Below are 23,508 nucleotides of genomic sequence, written 5' to 3'. Positions count from 1 at the left end.
CGTGCCACAACTACTGAAGCCTGCATGCCTAGATCCCGTGCTCCGCAACAAGAGAAGCCACCGCAACGAGAAGCTCGCGCACCACAACAAAGAGTAGCCCCCACTCGCCACAACCAGAGAAAAGCCTGCGCACAGCAATGAAGACCCAACACAGCCAAAAATAAAATAAACTTATAAGAAAACAAAACAAAATAAAGTGGTTGCATCAACTTACACTCCCACCAGTGCATGAGGCTCCCTATTGCCATACATCCTGCCAACAGTTGGAATTTCTGTTTTTTGGGGTTGTTTGTGGGGGTTTTTCCCCCCCCCAATTTAGCCCTTCTGGTGGGGTTGTAGTTGTCTAGCACTACGTTTGCATCTCTGTGATGACAAATGGAGATCAACACCTTTCCAAATATTTATTGGACTTTCGATTATCATTTTTTGTGAAATGCCTATTCAAGTCCTTTTCCCATTTTTCAATTGGGTTATTGTTTTCTCTTATTAATATTTCTGCACATATTCACAACAGGTTAGATATGTGTATTGGGACTGTCTTCGTTCTACTCTGTGGGTTGTCTTTTTAATCTCTTCTTAAGGGTGTCTTTCCGTGAATAGAAGTTCTTAATTTTAATATAACTCAGGATAATTTGTGTTTCTTTTAAAGTTAGTGTTTTTTGTGTCCCTTTAAGAAATCTCTGCCTACTCCAAGGTCAAGATGTTCTCTTATGCTTTTTTTTTTCTGAAAGCTTTCACTGTTTTACCTTTCAGACATTTGGAATCAATCCTTTATATGGCATTAAGTAGGAGTCCAGTACATTTTTTCAATATAGATAACCAACTAACTCAGCACCACTTTTTGAAGAGATCAGCCTTTAATCACTGCATGCCATTGTCATCTTTAGCAGACACTCTGTCACTGAGTCTGATTCTTTTTAATGGCTGTACGGTGTTCCACTGTATGCATGTTTCATAAGTAACAACCCATGCCCAACTGATTCCCATTTAAGCTGTTTTCATGTCTTTACTATAAAGAATGCTGTCATGAATAATCCTGTCCGTATACCATTGCTCACATGTGTTAGTATATCTGTAGGACAAACTCATAGAAATGGAGTCGCTAAGTCAAAAGGTGTGTGCATTTTTAAATCAATATTTGACAGAGGTTGTACCAATTTTAATTGGATTTTCAAATCACGGTGAACTGCGCACACAGTATTATTATAAGACCCAGTACAGGGGCTTCCCTGGTGGCACAGTAGTTGGGAATCCTCCTGCCAGGGGAGGGGACACAGGTTCGAGCCCTGGTCTGGGAAGATCCCACATGCCACGGAGCAACTGAGCCCATGCGCCACAGCTGCGCTGTGGAGCCCACTGGGCCCGCGTGCCACAACTACTGAAGCCCGCGCACCGCAATGAAGAGTGGCCCCCCGCTCACCGCAACTAAAGAAAGCCCACACACAGCAACAAAGACTCAATGCAGCCATAAATAAATAAATTATTATTATTTTTTTTAAAAGACCCAGCACATTAGAACTTCAATTATACCAAAGTTCCCAACATTTTTGAGCCTTAGGATCCCTTTTTAAAAACCAATAATAAATGTGGGCTTCCCTGGTGGCGCAGTGGTTAAGAATCCGCCTGCCAATGCAGGGGACACGGGTTTGATCCCTGGTCCAGGAAGATCCCACATGCCGCAGAGCAGCTAAGCCCGTGAGCCACAGCTACAGAGCCTGCGCGCCACAACTACTTAGTCCATGTGCCACAACTACTGAAGCCCGTGCACCTAGAGCCCGTGCTCCACAACAAGAGAAGCCGCAATGAGAAGCCCACGCACTGCAACAAAGAGTAGCCCTGGCTCGCCACAACTAGAGAAAGCCCACGCACAGCAACGAAGACCCAACGCAGCCAAATAAATAAATAAAATAAACAAATTTATTTGAAAAAAACAATAAATGTTTAACTATGCTTCTAGTATCCACTGACTGAAAAATATGTATATAACCATGTAATTCACAGACACTGTGCCTCAGGACCTAAGAAATGGAAACTAACCAAAGTGAATCATGCTGTCATGCTCTGAGGCACAGGCTCCTCTGCTTAACACAGTAAAGAGCAAGGGCACCTGCTATCTGCACCTGGTCTGAAGGAAGCTCAAAGCTCAGGGCAGTCAGGCCAAGGAGCCTTACCCAACCTGCTCCCAGGTCAAGTGTTCAGAATAAAGCATCATCATTTTGTTCAAAACACAAGTCTAAAAGAACGCCAATGGGCTTTCACTTCCAGGTCAGCACTATAATTATAATCCTTTATGATCAATACACAATTCTCCCTTCGCCCATCAGCACCTTGTAAACCACAGTAACACCTGTTCTCAAACATGCCTGTAACATCATGAGAATGTCACGCTACTTATTGATTTTGCGACTGACATCAATGTCAACACCACAGTGCTGAGGACCAAAGACATGGGGCCCGCTGCCGGCCTGAGACATTGTGACCACCACAGAACGCACAGCATGACTTCCACTTTGCAGCCTCAGACCTCTGAACACACTCCCTTCCCAGAACGCTTCAAAAGGGGAAGGTGCTTGGCAAAAGAAACCGTCAACAAAATGAAAAGGCAACCAACCGAAAGGAAGAAAATATTCATAAATCATACATCTGATAAGGGGTTAATGTCCAAAATAGGTAAAGAACTCATTCAATTCAATATCAAAAACAAAAAAAACAAATAATCCAATCGAAAAATGGGCGGAGGATCTGAATAGACATTTTTTCAAAGACATACAGATGGCCAAAAGATGCTCAACATCACTAATCATCAGGGAAATGCAAATCAAAACCACAATGAGATCTCACCTCACATCTGTCAGAATGGCCTATCAAAAAGACGAGATAACGATCACTGGCGAGAGTGGAGAAAAGAGAGCCCCTGTGCACTGCTGGTGGGAATGTAAATTGGTGCAGCCGCTATGGAGAACAGTATGGAGGTGTCTCAAAAAAAATCAAAAACAGAACTATCGTATGATCTAGCAATTCCGCTTCTGGGCATTTACCTGAAGGAAACAAAAACACTAACACAAAAATATGGAATAACCATAAAATACAAGGAAATCCTGCCATTTGCAATGACATCAGTGGACCTTGAGGTCGCTGTGCTTAGTGAAATAAGTCAGAGAATGAAAGACGAATACTCTATAATATTACTCATAGGTGGAATCTAAAAACCACAACAACATAAATACAGAGAACAGACTGGTGGTTGCCAGGTGGACGCGGGGTTGGGGGAGGAGAGATTGGTGAATGTGGTCAAAAGGTACAAACTTCCAGTTATAAGATAAATAAGTCCTGGGAATGCGATGTACAGCATGCTGACTACAGTTAATAATAGCTACTAAGAGAGTAGAACTTTTAAGTTCTCATGAAAAAAAAGAAAGTAATTTGTAACCCTGTGGGGTGATTGATGCTACCCAGAGTTACTGTGTGATCATTTCACAATATAAACAAATATCAAATAATGATATTGTACACCTGAAACAAACAGAATATTATATGTCACTTATATCTCAGAAAAAACGGGGGGAGATGATTTAATAGCTGGATCTTGTTTATAACAAAACCTCCACCTGGAAAAAACCCAGGGATGACACAGCCTTCCTCCTGTGTGGAGAGAACTTACTCTTTAGAACCTTATGTAGACATGATAAAGAAACTTACTTTCTCCAGAGTTATGAAGAAAAAGGAAGCAGCTAGAAGACAAGTTAAGACAAGCAAGACATTTGCTACGAGCTCTGGGATTTTGCTGAAGTCATTTTATGCCTCTGGGGCATACTTTTCCAATAAAATAAAGTGTTAGCCAAGAGGTGACACATATAGAATCTAGCTCTTAATCTTTTATGATTCTAGACACAAAAGGGCAAAGAAGTTAGATTTCTATGACTTATTCTTATAACTGGTCTGTGGCAGGAAGGCTGGGGAGTGACAGCCCTCTAGTTCCAGGCTCACAGAAAGTACAAATAAAAGACAACGCATCCTGCCACAGGTACACAGGTAACAAACCAGTCGGGGGATGCATTCACCTTGGGTGAGTCAGCAAAGAGCTATTTGCAAGAGGGAGTCAATCTCTGCTGCAATTTCCTTCCCTCGAGTTTTTTGGTTTTTTTTTTTAATTGAAATACAGTTTTTTTTAATTGAAATACTCCCGCAATGGGAGAGGCCACAACAGTGAGAGGCCCGTGTACCGCAAAAAAAAAAAAGTAGACAACCAAGATTCTTAGAGGGCGTCTTGGGCATCTTCCAGTCCCTTGGGGAGCATGGAAATGTAAGAGAAAACGGCACAACCCAGAAAGGTGGACGCATCTGAACAACAGCAGCTTTGCAATGGCACGGAGGTTTGTGAAAAGACAAAGATCACTTTTTTGTTGTTGTTGCGGTACGCGGGCCTCTCACTGTTGTGGCCTCTCCCATTGCGGAGCACAGGCTCCGCACGCGCAGGCTCAGCGGCCGTGGCTCACGGGCCCAGCCACTCCGCGCCATGTGGGATCTTCCCGGACCGGGGCACGAACCCGTGTCCCCTGCATAGGCAGGCGGACCCCCAAACACTGCGCCACCAGGGAAGCCCCAAAGATTACTTTTGCCTCTTGCTTAGGTACTGGCTGCCAGCAATTCAGACGATCGTCTGAGTGAGCTGATGGCCAGCCCAGGCTCTGAGAAGACGTGACCTGGACATCACTTGGAAAAATTAAATTAACGCAAGCATCCTCTGCTTTTGCTCACCCAAATCTCTGCCTCAAAAGCATTTCTTAGCCTGATCTCAAAAGCACTTTTTTAAGCTTAAAACTAAAACCCTATTATTCCTGAGGTATGCTGGAAGCTAATACTTATAAACCAAGGTCAAAGGACTCCCAAAGGATTTATCATAGCCTTTAACGTCCACACACAGCGGACATTTCATAGGTGATTTTACCTATTTGGTGAGGGAGAAAACTGTTTTTCCCTCCTTTTAAATATTCAGTGAAAAACAAACTATGTGACCATACTCAAGTTTGTGGCCCATAGATAGGGGTCAAATTCTATTATAATTCTATTACAACTCATTTTGAAGAACTGAAATGAGTTATAAGAGATTTTGACCCATATTCCTCTTCTTATTCTTTTGACAGTACTAAAATATTTTATATGTATAGTTATTGTGTTATTATATTGGGTATTGCTGGAGAAAAAACTAGAAGTTGGAAAATTTTTCCTTTATGGAAAAAAATCATTGTAATGAGATTTGAGTCCTTACCCTGAAACCCCACTGGTTTGTTTCCGAAAATTTAGATGAGGAGAAAGCACAAATTAAGTTGCAGCTAACATGTAGGCAGATAGGACCACTACAAAAAGCCTTCTGTAAATTTTGAGTAACTACTACCTTTGCTTCAAAGCCCCTCACCAGTACACTAAATTACTTTTCTTCTCCACGTTACTTGTGATCTCATATTTTTTGTTTAATTACCCTGCATACAGTATAGATGTGCTTATCGTAAGGCATCTCAACTCCTTTTGGGTAATGGGAAGTAACGGATGAATTTAAATGCCTTGTTTCTTCCATTAGATTGCACTGTTCCTTTCCAATTCGTGCTCAACGAACTAATCCAATGAGTCAGAACCTCCTAAACCCTATTCACCACCGTGGTCAAGCCTTTTCTTTCCATTTAGCCAATCCTACAACACATCTTCCTCCAGGAAGCCTCCACAAATAATGAAGAAATAAAAAGGAACAGCAGCAAATTACCATTGTTCCCTTCCCAAGAATGCATTATTCAGGATTTCAATGCCTTTCCCACCCCACGATGCTCACACAATCCTTTGCTTAAACAGTTATTAAATCTCTTTTATCTATTCTTTAAATGCTCCTTTTCTTATTGCATTTTTTTTAATTTTTATTTATTTATTTATTTATTTGGGGCTGTGTTCGGTCTTTGTTGCTTTGCACGGTCTTTGTTGTGACGAGCAGGGGCTACTCTTTGTTGCAGTGCACGGGCTTCTCATTGCAGTGGCTTTTCTTGTTGGCGGAGCACGGGCTCTAAGCGCACAGGATTCAGTAGCTGTGGCTCGCAGGCTCTAGAGCGCAGGCTCAGTAGTTGTGGCGCACAGGCTTAGTTGCTCCACAGCATGTGGGAGTCTCCTGGACCAGGGATCGAACCCGTGTCCCCTGCATTGGCAGGCGGATTCTTCACCACTGCACCACCAGGGAAATCCTTCTTACTGCTTTTGACTGTATCTCATTGGAAGTGCACGTAGGGCAAAATTTTCCATAACGTGGGCGAAAATTTCCTCTTCCGGCACACAAGACAAATTTAGGTAGATAACGGCATTCATTTATTCCTTCATCATTTATTTACTGAGTGCTGACCACGTGCCAGGTGCCATCCTGGGAGCGGGGGGGGGGGGGAGCACTAATGAAAAGGATAAAGTTCCTGTCCTCATAACTCTATATTCCAGTATGGGAGACAGACAGTAAACACAAACAAATAAACAAATAGGACAATTAGGGAAAAGGAGAGACATAAAGACACTAAGTGTCTTTTTTTTTTTTTTTTTTTTTTTTTGCGGTACGCAGGCCTCTCACTGTTGTGGCCTCTCCCGTTGCGGAGCACAGGCTCCGGACGCGCAGGCTCAGCGGCCATGGCTCACGGGCCCAGCCGCTCCACGGCATGTGGGATCTTCCCGGACCAGGGCACGAACCCGTGTCCCCTGCATCGGCAGGCGGACTCTCAACCACTGCGCCACCAGGGAAGCCCAAGACAGTAGTGTCTTTAGCTGGGGTCCTCAGAAAGCTCTAAGGAGGGATTATTCCAACAGACGCCTGAATAATACAGGAATGTTATTCCATTTTTAATTCTTTTTTACCTAACTACAGGTTGATCCTCATTATTCGCAGATTCTATGGTATTTGTGAATTCTCCCACTCGCTAAAATTTACTTAACCCCCAAATCAACATCCTGGTGCTTTCGAGGTCATTCCCAGTCATGTGCAGAGGGGCAAAATGTGACATGCAAGTTCCCATCTGAGGTTGGACAAGGGGACACTGCCTTTCTGTTTCAGTTCTCACACTGTAAACCAGAGTCCTTCGCATGGTCTTAACTTTAGTGCCATGTTTTTCTTATTTTGTGCTTTCTGTTAATGATTTTGCTATTTAAATGGCCCCCAAGCATAGTGCTGAAGTGCTGTGTCGTGTTCCCAAGCCCAAAAAGGCTGTGATTTACCTTACAGAGAAAATGCATGTGTTAGATAAGCTTCCTTCAGGCTTGAGTTTACATATAGGGAGTGGGCCTGTGAGTTCAATGTTAGTGCATCAGCGATGTAAACCTTCTGTTTAAGGTCTTTAAACCTTAAACAGAAACACACATGACATATGGTTATATGTTGATCAGCTGATGAAAACGTGACCAGAGGCTCACAGGAACCTGACCTTGTATTACCCCTAGGAGCAATGGTAACATATTACCTAAGTCAGTGTTCTTCGGGACTTTACAGAACATTAACTACCACAAATAACGAGAATCCACAGTATATTGAAGAGAAAGTTGGGCACCAGCCTCCTCCCTCTTTAATGGAGAAAACGGTTTGATGGCCAACAGCATGGAGCCAGAATCCAATATACTGCTATTTTATTTTTGTTGCCTTTATTTTTAAGGTTGCCACTTTCTGGAGCAAGTGATGCTGGTTCCCCTTTAATGGCAGGAATGTAAGGTTTTCTTTTTCAATCACTGTTTTAAGTAAAAATAAAAAAACAGGCAGGGCTTCCCTGGTGGCGTAGTGCTTGAGAGTCCGCCTGCCGATGCAGGAAACACGGGTTCGTGCCCCTGTCCGGGAAGATCCCACATGCCGCGGAGCGGCTGGGCCCGTGAGCCCTGGCCGCTGAGCCTGCGCGTCCGGAGCCTGTGCTCCGCAACGGAAGAGGCCACAGCAGTGAGAGAGGCCCGCGGACCACAAAAAAAAAAAAAACAGGCAACATAAAATATTAAGTAAAAAATAACAAATTCCACTTATATGTGTAACCTAAAAAAATGATACAAATGAACTTATTTTCAAAACAGACTTAGAAAACAAACTTATGGTAACCAAAGAGGAAAGGTAGAGGGGGATGGATAAATTAGGACTTTGGGATTAACATAAACACACTGCTTTATATAAAATAGATAATCAACAAGGACCTACTGCATACCACAGAGAACTGTACTCAACATTCTGTAACAACCTGTAACAATTTTCAGGAAAATAACCTGAAATAACCTGAGAAGAAAGGATATATGTATATGTATAACTGAATCACTTTGCTGTACACCTGAAACTAACACAACATGGTAAATCAACTATACTCCAATATAAAATAAAAATTAAAAAAATAATAAATTCAATGGGGAAGAAAGAGATGGTTCCTTCAAAAGTAAGCCTCCAAAAGTGAGTATATAAGATAGTCCTTTGGGACTCAAGAATAAAGTATCAGAACTTTTACTTATATTTATTTTTATCTTAAAAAAGATAAAGAAATTAAGCTCTAATACTTACGAACTAACAACAAAAAAAAAAGAGAAGGCAAATGGGTAAGGCAATAGGCATGAAGCAGCTACACAGGAGTACCTGGTGTAAAAATTAATACAGAAACAGAAACATCAATTAAAATAGTCAGGAGGCCAGAAGTGGAAGCCGTGGCACCCTACAGGATAGCAGAGCCCAACAGGAAGAAAGACTTCCCCTTCTTGCCCGGCAAGAGCTCAGCCAGTGGGAGCCTGTCACAACTCAGCCAATGAAAAGCCACTGTACCTCAAACACTCAATTCCTCCAATGGACTCTTTGTTTACTACAGCCCTCCCAACTTCCTTTTCCCCTCTATAAAAGAGTTCTCCTCTCCTGGTTGCAGGGATGTGCATGTGGCTTGCAGACGCACTGAGGGTTGCAAACCCTGAATTGCAATTCTTTGCTGATTCTGAATAAATCCATTTTTTGCTGGAGAACTAACTGGCAGTCTATTTGTTTCACGTCAACACTGGACATGGCAGAGATCAAAGTGACAGATGAACAAGAAGTTTGGGAAACACATATGGAGTTGATTTGGGGCTTAGGAGTGAGATTATATGCATATGGATGAAAAATTTATCCTGTATGAACCTTAGTTTTCTTATCTGGAAAGGAGACAATATATGAGAATTACAGCATTATCACAATGATTTAATGAAATAATGTGTAAAGCAGCAGTGTTGAACGTTTTGAGTCTCAGAACCCCTTTAACACTCTGAAAAGTTATTGAGAATTCCAAAGAGTTTTTATGTGGGTTATATCTGTCACTATTTATCATAATAGAAATTCAATCGAGAAATTTTAAAAATACTTATTCGTTAATTAAAGTAACCATAATAAACCCCAATACATGCTAGCAATATATATATTTTAGATCAAACTACTTTTCCAAACAAAAACACTTAGAAGAGCAGCATTGCTTTGCATATTTGTAAATCTCTTTGATGTCTGGCTTCACAAAAGGCCTTTGGATTCTCATACCTGCTTCTGCATTCTATCTGTCCCAGTATCACACTCAATGTAGCCTCTGGGAAACTATACTGTATACTCATACCAGAACAGAGTAAAGACAGGCCAATAACATCTTAGTATTGTTACCAAAAAAGTTTTAACCTCATGGGCCACCCGAAAGTGTCTCCAAGAGCCCCACATGTACCTGGGACAGACTGAAATAAAGGGCTCAGAACAGTGCCTTTCATGAGGTAAATGCCTAATAAATATTAATTCTCTATTCCTTTTATTCTCAGCCTCAATGTTGTTAAAACATGAATGTATTAGGGCAAGGACTTCTTCAATTCATTACAATTGTATAATATCTAGCTTGGTCATGTTACTAACTGGTTCTGTAACTAACTAGCTGTGTGATCTTCATAGCCAAGGATTCTTAATCTGTGTTCAAATTCAGAGGATCCATGGACTTGAAAAGGGAAAAAAAGCTACACCTCTGTTTTCTGACACTCAGCATTTACTTCAATGATGACCAAAGGCAATAAACCACAGGTGTTACTGCTGATGCTGGCCTCAATTGAAATCACAGGTGTCTTATATATAAAATAGATAACCGACAAGGGCCTACTGTAGAGCACAGAGAACTATATTCAATATCTTGTAATAAGCTGTAATGGAAAAGAATCTGAAAAAGAAAAGATATATATACGTATAACTTTGCTATACACCTGAAACTAACACCACTGTAAATCAACTGTACTTCAATTAAAAAATAAATTAAACTCTCCTCCACTGTTGGTGGGAATGTAAACTGGTACAAACATTATGGAGAAGAGTATGGAGGTTCCTTTAAAAACTACATATAGAACTACCATATGATTCAGCAATCCCACTCTTGGACATATATCTGGAGAAAACAGTAATTTGAAAAGATACGTGCACCCGAATGTTCATTGCAGCACTATTTACAACAGCCAAGACATGGAAGCAACCTAAATGTCCATTGACAGAGGAATGGATAAAGAAGATGTAGTATATACACACAATGGGATATTACTCCGCCATAAAAAAGAATGAAATAATGCCATTTGCAGCAACATGGATGGACACAGAGATTATCATAGTAAGTGAAGTAAGTCAGACAAAGACAAATATCATATGATATCACTTATATGTGGAATCTAATAAAAAATGATACAAATGAACTTTTTTACAAGACAAAAACAGACTCACAGATCTTAAAATCAAACTTATGGTTATCAAAAGGGAAACGTTGAGGGGGAAGTGATATATTAGGAGATTGGGATTAACAAATACACACTACTATATATAAAATAGATAACTAACAAGGACCTACTGTATAGCACAGGGAACTCTATTAGGTATTCTGTAATAACCTATATGGGACAAGAATCTGAAAAAGAATGGATATATGTATAGGTATAGATGATTCACTTTACTATGCACCTGAAACTAACTCAATATTGTAAATCAACTCTACTCCAATAAAAAAATTTATTAAAGAAATCACAGGCATTTTCCTATATTATGGTTACTACAGATATCTTGAAAAATTGTTTATGCTCATCACTAATTCAAAAGTATGGTAGTTATTATGCATTAATAAAGAAGCACATGTATTACAATATCACAAATTTTTGAAAACTATCTTGACAGCTGTAGTTCAATTACAGGTGGCTTCAATTTTCAGTCCTTCATATTTGACTTTATGCAATTAAGAACATTGTTCTGAGAAAGTGGGCCACCTTAAGGGTTTAACCTGATTGGCCAAAGGCATTCATGTAACCAAAAAAGTAAGAACAACTTATGTTAAGCAATTCACTTTACCTCTTTAGGCATCAAGTTCCTCTCTTTAAAAGGGAACTGAACTAATCACTCTGAGACCAAATTCCACCCCTCCAGCTAGAGTCTATGGAACACGGTGCCGGTGGTGAGGAAGAACTGAATGGGGACCCACAGCACACCTCAGTGCATTAACAAAGCACAAGAATCCGGTTTGGGTTTTTACACTAACATTTGAGAATCTACAAAGTTAAATGCTCTTAGACTAACTGGGCCTAGCACAGCGAAATAGTCGAAAAGCTAACAGTGAAGCAAATATTCCCCCAAACTACCTTTTATCACAATATAAAAACGTATAGGGGGCTTCCCTGGTGGCGCAGTGGTTGAGAGTCTGCCTGCCGATGCAGGGGACGCGGGTTCGTGCCCTGGTCCGGGAGGATCCCACATGCCGCAGAGAGGCTGGGCCTGTGAGCCATGGCCGCTGAGCCTGCGTGTCCGGAGCCTGTGCTCCGCAATGGGAGAGACCATAACAGTGAGAGGCCCGCGTACCGCAAAAAAAAAAAAACGTATAGGACAAATCCCACCCAACAATAATGAATGATTTTGCAAAGGTTCCATCATCAACATAATCTGGGTCTGTTCTTAATAGAAACAGCTTGTTTGGGAACAGACTTAAGAAATGTTTCGATAAATGTATCACTGTTTGCTTAACATCTAAATAAAAGTTTTCCACCTTCATATCTTAAAACACGCAAAATGAGAGAAAGAATAAAGGAAAAGAAAACAAGAAAAAAAAATGAAGGGAGAAAGAAAAGAGTTTTCCATGGCTGTGGGGCAGCCCTCAGCACTTCACATCAGGGCACTAATGGCCCAGAAGTTTAAAGAACCAAGTCTGTGGTCCTCTTACCCGATAACCGACAATAGGTCATTTAAGCCCACCTGATGCTAGAGGTTGAGTCATCAGTTGAAGAAATAAGAAAGCCCAGACATGTTGCATTTCAGTCCCTGTAGAAAAATCTAGCTGTCAGGGATAGCCAATAGTGGCACCAAAATAAGTAGAGACAGCTAGCTTCACCGTGCACAATTCAAACTGAGATCAAACACTACCCTCACGCAGAGGAGCTGGGAGTCATTAACATGCTTCAAAACGGCCATCACATGGTTTCCTTCCAGCAGAAACGAAATCTGTCCAGCAGACCCTCAGAAAGGACAATAATCCCCCCACCATAAGTCCAACAAGCCAGTTTCCCCAATCATATTTAAGCAAGTCTGTCTACTCCATGCCTGTTTTCTCAGCAGCACACCTCCTTTTTTTTACTTGCAAAGATACAGACAGACTGAAGGCTCTCGCTTCATCCATCTAACGGATGGAGGGATGGATCTAACAGAACAAAATAAAAGTCATATTGGAGTGAATGAGATGCTGAAACCTAATGGGGAAAAAAACTGCACTAAATCATCATAGAAATTAGGTTGGCAATTTAGAACGCCACCCCAACGCCAAGGACAGCCAGTTACTGAACGCATGTTCCATAGCGGTGTCCCTCTCGAGTCACAGGAATACAAAACCATAACCTTCTGATTCACTGATCCAAAGGATAAGTAATAAAATGTAGGAATGGTGAGGGAGAGGCGTGAAGGTTAGAAGGTCCGGGGAACACCAAATCTGAAGGAGGCAGTGGGTAGGGCTTTGAGGCCTGGGTGAAAGGCCGGATTGTGGGATGCAGAGGTGGGAGGGCACTCTGAACAGGGGACAAGCACAGGGGAGCAAAGTCCCAAAGGAGGGACTCTCCATGGTATATTGCACAAGAGGGAGAAGGGCAGTGTCTGCGCCGGAGGGTTGATGGAAGAAGCTGTGAGAGAGATGGTTTGTGAAGATATTGCTGAACTGGATTCTCAGAACCTTGAAAACTGGGCTCAGTTTAGACATTACCCGGTAGGTCAAGGAAGGCTTCCAAGCAGGGAGGTAATATGAACAACCATGTGTTTTAGGAATAAACAATGGACATTGATCTCATCAGCTCATCTGTCCTAACAGTGGGCCCTTGTGTCAAATCCAGATTAATCAGAACCTATTGTGTCTAGTGAAATAAATTTCCCAAATTATATCTTGGGGCAATTTTGCTACCACATATGCTTTGGAAATGCAGTTCACTTTTCTTGTCTGATGATAAATAACAGACTCTAGAACAGGAAAAAAAAAAGAAAGAAAAATTAAAAAGAGAAAATACCATCCTTGTTCCTATGACTACGGCAATAAAACCCACATTTTTCGGATATGTCTGCATTAACTACACCAAAGTCATAATAGTTTTGGAAAGCGTTTCTCCTGTTAAACAAACTTACAACTGATAACTTTTTTGTGAGTAGTAATTATTGATTAGGTATTGCTAAATCTACTTTAATTTAGGAGTTAGTACCCAATAACACTCACAAATGAAGAAACTGACCGCCGACTCATTTCCACAACTACTGGCTACTTACTGGCACCTGATGAGGAACACCTGTCTGAAATTTTATGACCAATTCATGAGGGGGATGGTCTGGCGCAGAAGTAACAACATGCACCCATTTCTGAGTTACAACCATAGGAGAGTGCAAGGATTCTAAAAGAAATTTAAAGGAAAGAAAGTGTTTGCAACAGAGGGAAAACAAGGCATTACATGCATGTTATTATATACACACACACACTCATATACATATATACATAAAGGATCACAATCTAAAAGTAATCAATGTGAGAAGGTTGGTTTGTTTTTTGTAACTGACTACAGAGTTCAAATGCACATAGAGATGTTAGGATACAGTATCTCTGAAACAGACGTAGTCGTCATAAAGTATAGAACAGGTTCAGGGACCGCTCCCTAGTAAGCACTGAGGTGAGGAAAAAAAATGGGGGCGGGATGGGAGTGAAGTCGAAGACTAACTTCCAAATAGGCCCAATGAATGACCCTGACAGGAAGTGATAAAATTCTCAACGCACACAACTGTGTTTATACTAGGGAATCGCACCCAAGCCTAATAGCCACTGTAATTGCCCCGCTAAGTGGCAGTCTTCCCACAAGACCTCAGCAACCTCACCCCTTGATAAAAGTAGGACCAAGGTTTCTCACCTGGGTCAAAACCCGCTCATCCACTTGTTTCGGATCGAAACTAATACAAAAGCAATTCCCCACACATCCTGGAGGCCCTCCAGCACCGCTGTTATGAATGCCAAGTGCCTAGCATGGGACCTGTCATAGTTTTCTTAATAAAATGTCCTCGATCTAATCCCACGACGGGATCGGAATTCTGAAGGCAGTCTGAAATCCTCCCCATACACGCACCGGTAGGGGATGACTGTCCGCACAACCAGCCCCGGGGGCCAGCCACCCCCGTCCCCATGCCACACACTTCCTGTCGCTTCATCACCTCCACACCACAACTTGAGTTTCCCGATCAGTTTACAACTGCTATCAGGATCCCAGTGCCTGGAAGGAACGAGGGGAGGGTGGCTTCCTACCCCCAACTCTTCTCTTTAGGTTTCAGAGAGAACCTACGAAGAGGGAGGGCAGAACGCACTGGGGCAGCCAGCCGACTTCGCGTTCTGCCGGCCTCGGCTGGTTACAAAGTACTGAATGAAGCCACACGGACAGGGAGGAGGGGGGCGAGCACCAGACCTGGGTGCCCCAAATGAACCACAGGCGAACGCCCTCACTTTGCACGTTTCTACGCTGCAAAGCGCTGCAGCTTTGGGCTCGGGGGCAGGATTGCCAGTCCCGGAGCCCAACTGCACTTTTAGCCACCCGGATTCCCCAAACCCAGGATGACTTCCCCCACGGGGCTCCCGGAGAGGGCTCCGACTCCCACCGCCCGCTCTGTGGGACGGCTGCAGCTGGAGCCGAACCCTCTCGGCGCCCCCGCGGGCAGCGGGAGACGGAGCCGGGTCCCGGGCAGGCGGGCACCGAGTGGCCCGGCGTCCGCCGCCCAACTTTGCGCGGGGCAGGGCCGCTCCCGCGAACTTGGCGGCGGCCGGGTCGGGGGCGGGGTGGGGCAAGCACTCACCAACTCCGTACTTCTGCCTCTTGGTCGGGATCCAGCGGGCCATGGCGGCGACCTCGCCCCGCGGCAGCGGCGGCGGCGGCGGCTACAGCTCCCAGGGCTCCGGCTGCCACCGCGCCGCGCTCCTGCGCGCCCCGGACTCTTCCGCCATGTTCCGCCAAACTTCGCCCGGCCCCGCGCGCCGTCTCCTCGCGGCGCTGCCCGCGATACGCTCCGGCTCCAACCCCGGGCCGCGGTCACCTGCTGGGCCCGGCGGCCGCGGCGCCGTGCGCGCCCCTCCCCGCACCGCCCCGGCCCCTCCCGCAGGCCGCGCCCTCCGCCCGCCGAGGCCGCCTCCGCGCCCCGACCCGCGGGCGCCCGGCCTCTCCCGCCGGCCCGCCCCGTACTCCGCGCTCTCCCCGGCCGGGGCTGGCTCCGCCTTGCGCACTTCCCGGGAGCAGTTCCCCAGCACAGACTGGGGTACAGTTTTTTTCCTTCTAGTGTTTTGCTTTTTTCCCCGCCTTCCCCACCCAGACTAAACCCCTTGGATCCCGGGGAGCGGGTTCCCCGCCGCGGGTGTCCGGAGGGCTGCGCTGGAGGCGCCGGGCACCCCCAGGCGGGGCGGCCGAGGATGCGGGGTCCGCTCCCACCGCGCGCGCCGGAGCATCTGGGGGAACGAGGATGAGTGAATAAGGAACTAGGATCTAGGATGAGTTGTTTCTCGCCCCCGGGGCACCCGCAGTGCCTGGCACTCCGCGGGCGCTCAATAAATATTTGTTGAATGAATGAGCAGTTGACTACTGCGTTCACCCCCTAGAGCTTTCGCTGACACCACGAGAGCCGGAAGCCGGACTCCAGGGCAGACATGATCTCCTGTGGCCACTGTTTATAGCCTTCAAGGCAGGAACATTTGTCTTCTGGTAAATAAAGAACTCATGCAAGGGAGCCGGGCTGCTCAGAAGTATCAGATAGTTTCCGAGGGGAGCCTCTGTGGGAAAATTATGTAGAGAGCCCTGACTTGGAAATCCTGTGTCCCCGAAACACCCGGACTCTTCCCCAGCTGAAGATACTCAGACCCAGCTGAAGAAACTCAGACCCTCATGCTCAAGGGAAAAGCCCGACACAAAGACCTTTTCCAACAGCCCAGCAGCCCAAAGAGCGTCCCTGCGGAGAAGGAAACCAAGCACATCCAAGCCGCTCTCGTTCACTAGCTGTATTGTTGGGAGAAAGAACCAAACGCAGGGACTGCTCATTTGAACTGCCCTAAACTGTTGGCGTCCTCTGAGAACTCTCCTCCCGGAACTCAATTCCTCCTGGAGAGACCTCAAGGATGAAGATTGGATCTGAATCCCAGGAGGGAGTGGGCCCCCTTGCTACCTCACCCCTAGAAGTAAAACCTCAGAGTAAATTAGCAGCTGATTTATGTTCACCGTCTGAGAAACTGCCTCTTGAAAGACACTGTTTTGCCCTTGTAGTCTGTCTATTCGGAACACGAAAGGAAGATGAAATCAACATGTAGTGAAATAGAGTGAAACTTCATTGAAGACTTGGTGCATTTAACGTTGGTAACTTTTTGCAAAGTTACCAAACTTTGTAACTGACAAATTTTTTTTTCAAGGTTTTGTTCATGGTGGGTAACTCCTAGGACTTCCTCTCTTCTCCATCACCAAATTGGTATTTATTCACCAAGTGCAATGATAATTTAAGAAATCAGTCACTTGAGACTTAACATCCAGAAGGAATTCCACCATCTCTCCCCCAAATTTATGTTCCTCTTCCAATGACATGATGATTAACCTAATTCCCCAGGTTAGGTAATTTCTTTTTCTTTCCATAAATACTTATTAAGTGCCTAATAGGTGTCAGGCATTGTTCTAAGAACGGAGGTACAGCAGTGAATAAAGAAAAATCCCTACCCTCATAGAGCTTACAGTCTAGAGGAGGAGAGTAAAACAATGAACAAATTATGCCAAATGAGGCTAAGCCTGTAAAGAAAAATCCAAAGCAAGGAGGATCAGATGTGTGTGTTGGAGGGGGCCGTGCACTACAGTTTTATATCAAGTGGTCTGGGAAGGCATCTCTGCTAAAGTGACCTTGAAGTGCAGACCTGCAGAAAGTGAAGATTTCAGAGGAAAGTATTCAGACATCAAGAACAGCAAATGCAAAAGCCAGGGGGCATGTTTGGCTGGTTCCAAAACCAGGGAGAAACAGCAAGGATTCCTGGGTGGCAAGAGGTGTTAGTAAGGGGCAGGGTATGGGAGGGAACTTGTTCCAAGAGACATAGGGTGAGCCAATAAAGCAGGACGCTGAAAGGCATAGCGAGGACTTTATATATTGCTATGAAAAAAAATTGGGGGGAGACGTTGAACCAAGCAAGGACATAATCTAATTTGCCTGCTGTGGGATGGATAGACTGTAAAGACACAAGGGAAGATGCAGGAAGATCAGATGGTTGGAAGGCTGTTTCAGTAGTTCAGGCAAGACATGAAGGTAGTTGGGTCCAGGATGTTAGGGGTGGAGGTGGAAAAGAGGTTCTTGGCATATATTGAAGGTAGAAACAACTGGAGGGTAGTGTGGGCAGAAGGGGATTTACTGAGGGAGGCTTCCGGGCCCCTCAGTGTACTTTCATCAGCATATGTTTTTCAAAAGTTTGGTGGATCTATCTATCATCTATCGACCTATGTTTGTATTATTTAAGAGCCTGACTGTATAGGCTTCAGGCCCTAGAAACTCTGGCTCTTGCCTCTTTGTGTGAGATACCAGATGGGTCAAGGATAACCCTAAGAAGATAGGAATGGGTGATCCTGGGTCTGTTCGCCCATGTGCAGTAAAGCAATCTACTGAAACCGGGTCGTGGTGAAGGAAAGGGCAGCATCTATTGCAGGACACCAAGCAAGAAGTTCAGGACAGCTAGTGCTCAAAACACCTAAATTCCCCATGGATCGCATCAAAACATTTTTAAAAGGCCAAATGAGGGAGGGGCCTCCCAGGGTGTGTGATCAGCTCGTGCACAATTCTCTGATTGGTTGATTGATGGTGAGTTAACAGGGCGGTGGTTAACATCATCTATCTATCCTTAGGCCCCAGTAGGCCTGGGGGCTACGTGCTCTTGGTCATCAAGTAGTTAACTTCTTCCATTTGGTGCGGGTTTTAGCATCTGTAAAACAACTCAGGAAATGTGCATCAGACACAATTATCTGGGTACTTCAGAGAGGAGCTATAGCAGGGGACCTGGGGGAGGGGTCCTGGGAAGGCTGGTTATACAACTACTAAATAGAGCTGCCATTTTCACGGTCATCTGTGATATCTGCCTGTCTTCACCTTTTATATCCAAGTTGTCCTGGACTGAAGTTTTCCTTTGATATTTCCTTAGGACTCACTTTACACCTTCCTCAACTCCAGGTGGACCGTTTGGAGCTCAAGTATTTTGCGCTGTGGAATAGGGGCATCACAAAGTTACTTCAGTTACCTGTGTCTGAGAAAATTGGATGACCGATGTTCTGTAACCCCTGGTGTATTTTAAATTTAATACCTGTCAGAGTGTTAATGCTCATTCAGTAGAGCTGGATTTCTACCAAAATGATTTCAGCTGCCTCACCCCTCCCCCGCAAAACACTCACACTCCACCCCGCCCCTGCCCCTACCCCAGCACCTTGAATTGGAGGCTGTTTGCAAAACTTAAGGTTTGAATTTGGTTGCTGGATATTTCAAGTGTGACAATAATTGCAATAAAAGGATTGGAGAAAAATGGAAATTTTTAGTTACAGCTTTCAGGATGTTTATTCTTTTTCCTCTAAAAGACTGAAGTCCACCCACTTTGTTATATCAGATGGTTAAATCCCAATTTGAAAGTCCATTTAAGTCATAAAAGCAGAGCTATTCAAAGTCTTTTATTAAAATGTGGCTTAAAATTAGAGAGTCAACTAGATGGGTAGGTGGAATAACAGCAGGATTCCCAGAAATATCCTTTACTTTTTCCTCTGATATCTTTTCAGGAGAAACATTAAGCGTATTCCACAAGCAGGGATGTTCAGACTCCAGAACCCACACAAACACACTTAAGCACTCACAAGTGCTAGCATGCTCTGTTAGAAGGAGAAAGAAATGAGGATAAATGAATTTGGAGACTAGTTTGACATGAATATTGACTCTCCCTGACAGTGCCTAAGAGAACAGATGGATGTGCAGACAACTGTCAAGAGCCTGGCTTCCGGGGCTTCCCTGGTGGCTCAGTGGATAGGAATCTGCCTGCCAATGCAGGGGACACAGGTTCGATCCCTAGTCCAGGAGGATCCCACATGGCGCGGAGCAACTAAGCCCCTACGCCACAGCTACTGAAGCTCGCGCACCTAGAGCCCGTGCTCTGCAACAAGAGAAGCCACCGCAATGAGAAGCCCGCGCACCACAACGAAGGGTAGCCCCCGCTCACAGAAAGCCCACGCGCATCAATGAAGACCCAACGCAGCCAAAAATAAATAGATAAGTTTTTTTAAAAAAAAAAAGAGCCTGGCTTCCTCCTTTGATTACCAGGTTTGTTTTGCCAAATCTGGCTGACTTAATTGCTTCTCTCAAAGAAGCTATGGATTCTGTTAAAATCTCTTTTTCCTAGACAGAGGAGGCTCATTCTTTGATCCTACATATGAGTGAATGTAGTTACTAGAACTATAATAAAAAGGGGGGGGGATATATTTGACTCTAAGCACCACTTTGCAATCTTCTAAGGGCAAACGCTTTGGGACGGGGTAAGCCAGGGATGGGGCGATGCATGGTAATTTGGGACCCATGAGCTAAACTGGACAAAGGAACAGGTCTCTACAGGCCCAGAAACACCTTTTTCATATTCAGACTCACATCACTATCTATTCTCTGTTCCCAAATGCTTTGGTGAACGTCTCTGGGTCTGTCCTTGGCTCTGCTCTGTGGCTTTGGAGTTCCAGTTTCTCTGATGAATGGGGAGATGATGGCCAGGGTCTAAAGCTATTCACACCCTCATCCCCATCACTGTGAGACTGATGCTTGGTGAGCACTTTCATAGCAGAAAGCTTTTAGCTTTGTTTCTAGAATGCTCTTTGCTGCAAATATCTAAATGTGCTCCAAGCCCCCCTTTGGGAGAAGTTGATGACATAGCAATTTGAAGTCATTAGTTTAATGAAAACTGGGTAGATCAATAGGGAAGAAAAAATGAAAACTACTTGACTTTTTAAAAAAAAACTATATTCATATATATCTTGAAAAACATATATATATGTTGAAAAATTATCTCCATAAAACTGTTTAAAACAAGAGACGATGAAAACTAAGAAGCAAAATGGAAAAATTAAGATGTAAACTTGAGTAAAAATAATTCAACTGTATATACCATAACATGATTGTAACTACATAAAATTATATATTTACATGGAAAATGACTGTAGAGAAAAACGAAAAAAAAAAGAACACTTTATTCAACCTTCTTCAGAACAAAATAAACAAAAGAAAACTACTTCGTTGTTGAGATTCCCTGGACTATGTATTATAGAAAAGCGGGAAGTTAAATGCCTACATTTGACTTTTATTGGGGGCAGGAGAGAAGTTTCACTCTGCAGCCCCTTCGTAAGAAGGACACTATTCTTCAGGTGACTCTCATATTCAGCAGACTTTTCTTTGAGGTCAGTTAAGAAGCAAATGTTTGATCCAGAATTTTTCTTTAGTACCAAACAGATTTTCCACCGTCACGAGCTGTAGTGTAACAACAGTAATTAACATGTATGGCCTGTGCCTGGTTACTATTCTAGTTCAACTTGTTTAATCCCCACACAACCTAATGAGGTAAATAGAACTGTTGTCATCCCCACCTTACAAATGTGAAAATTGTGGCTCACCACACGTTAGGGTATTGCCTACATAGTTAGTTAGTGGCAGGACTACATTCAAACCCCAGGCAGACTGGCTCCAGGGTCCAGGGTCTAAACCAAGGGTCAGTGAACTTTTATTGTAAAGGACCCATACATGTACTTTAGACTTTGCAGGCCTTATGGTTTCTGTTGCGACCACTCCACTCTGCAATTGTAGCAGAAAAGCAGCCATAGACAATACATAAAAAAATGAATGTGGGGCTTTCCTGGTGGCGCAGTGGTTGAGAGTCCGCCTGCCGATGCAGGGGACACGGGTTCGTGCCCCGGTCCGGGAAGATCCCACATGCCGCGGAGCGGCTGGGCCCGTGAGCCACGGCCGCTGAGCCTGCGCGTCTGGAGCCTGTGCTCCGCAACGGGAGAGGCCACCACAGTGAGAGGCCCGTGTAACGCAAAAAAAAAAAAAAAAAAAGTGTGGCTGTGTGTCAGTAAAACTTTATTTGTAGGCTTGGCATTTGAATTTCATGTAATTTTCATATGTTATGAAATACTATTCCTCTCTTGATTTTTTCCAATTATTTAAAAACGTAAAAAACATTCTTGCAGACCGTACAAAAACAGGTGGTCGTCAGCTGGATTTGGCTTGAGGCCCATAGTTTGCCAACCCCTGCTCTACACTATGACTGCCACCCTTCGAAGTGCATGGGAAGGTGGGAGGGTGGGATGGGGGGGAGAGGTGTCGGGGAGGGGGCCTCCAGGAGAAGGACCGGGGAATGAAGGAGGCACCGATGTGGGACTTACCCACCAGAAGTCTGTTACATAAAGATTTGAGAGAAGCTTCTGGAAGAGAAGTCATTGGAAGAGAAGAACTCCAAGTAGCAACGGATGCCTTAGAAATCAGAGGATGGGGCACTTCTGAGAACAGTTGAGTATCTGTTTTGGGGAATTGTCTACTGGCCTAGCCCCTCTGAACTCTATTCTAAATGATGGAAACTATGAATTAAAAAAAAATAACTAAATCTCTGTAAGACAGTAGCACATAAACAACTGCTTTCGTACCCATTGAACAAGCAGACTTCTTAAGAGGGGAGGGAGGCAGGTTCATTGCAGCATATTCACAGTAGCCAAGATGTGAAAATGACCTAAGTGTCCATCGAGGGATGAATGGATAAAGAAGATGTGGTATATACATACAATGGAATATTATTCATCCATGAGAAAGAAGGAAATCCTGCCATTTGCAAAAACATTGAGGACCTTGAGGACACCATGCTAAGTAAAATAAGTCAGCCAGAAAGATAAATACTGTATGATCTACGAACTCATAGAAACAGAGAGTAGAATGGTGGTTGCCAGGAGCTGGTGGGATGGGGGGTAAGTGGGGGGTGGGTGGGGGAATGAGGAGATGTTGGTCAAAGGTTACAAACTTGCAGCTAGAAAATGGGTGAGTTCTGAAGATCTCATGTACGGGCATGATGACTATCGTTAACAATGCTATATTATACACTCGAAAGTCGCTAAGAGAGTAGATCTTAAATGTTTTCACCTAGACTAGGTAGAAAAGCGTATGGTAATTAATTATGTGATGCGATGAAGGTGTTAGCTATAGCTGTGGTGGTAATCATTTCGCAGTATATAAGTATTGAATCAACATGTTGTATACCTTAAGCTTATACAATGTTATGTGTTAATTATATCTCAATTAAGCTGGGGGGGAAAGAGTGGAGGGAGGCGTTCTCATAGCTGTCCTACTGGAAATGACAGTGCTGCCTGGCTGAAGTCATGGTGCTAGAAGGACATGTGAAAAAGTGTGAAAAGATTTGCAAGGCCTTGTAGATACTGGTGACACCACCTGGCAAAGGTCAGAGGAGAAAATAAAAGAAAACTGGCCAGAGTGTTATAAGGACTGAGATACATTCTGGGGTTTTCCATAAATACTTGAAGGGGGTCTTGTCAGGGAAGTGAGAGTGTTGAAACTATAGAGCCAGCACGAGATAGGTAATCTTTTTTTTCAGCTTACTGAGATATAATTGACATGTAATTGTACATATAAGGTGTAAAGTGTGATGATTTGATGCACATACACATTGTGAAATGATTCCCACAATAAGATGAGTTAACACCTCCAGCACTTCACGTGATTAACATTTGTGTGTGTATGTGTGTGTGGTAAAACATTGAAGGTTTACTCTCAGCAACTTTCAAGTATATAACACATATAATACAGTATTGTTACCTGTAGTCACTATATTGTACATTAGATCTCCAGAACTTATTCATCTTATAACTGGAAGCTTGTGCCCTTTGACCAACTTCTCCCCATTTCCCACATCTCCCAGCTCCCGGCAACCACCGTTC

General features: G+C 43.9%; 1 protein-coding gene across 3 annotated transcripts in view; it reads right to left on the bottom strand.

Moving 5' to 3' along the window:
• Positions 1-15,598, bottom strand: part of DOCK5 (dedicator of cytokinesis 5) — a 212,028-nt gene extending 196,430 nt beyond the window's left edge. For 2 of the 3 annotated variants that reach the window (XM_067745179.1, XM_067745181.1), the window contains exon 1: positions 15,344-15,597. In XM_067745179.1, the coding sequence (XP_067601280.1) occupies positions 15,344-15,386 (43 nt within the window). In that variant the 5' untranslated portion in view covers positions 15,387-15,597. Of the gene's footprint in view, positions 1-15,343 lie in introns of all 3 variants that reach the window. The other variant, XM_067745180.1, reaches the window with a different exon arrangement.
• Positions 15,599-23,508: the final 7,910 nt, after the last annotated feature.

This window comes from Pseudorca crassidens, chromosome 7 (assembly GCF_039906515.1).
Source record: "Pseudorca crassidens isolate mPseCra1 chromosome 7, mPseCra1.hap1, whole genome shotgun sequence".
In the NCBI taxonomy this organism is placed as follows: Eukaryota; Metazoa; Chordata; class Mammalia; order Artiodactyla; family Delphinidae; genus Pseudorca; species Pseudorca crassidens.
The sequence above is the reverse complement of the archived record's forward strand: the minus strand, read 5'-3'. Positions and strand labels throughout refer to the sequence as shown.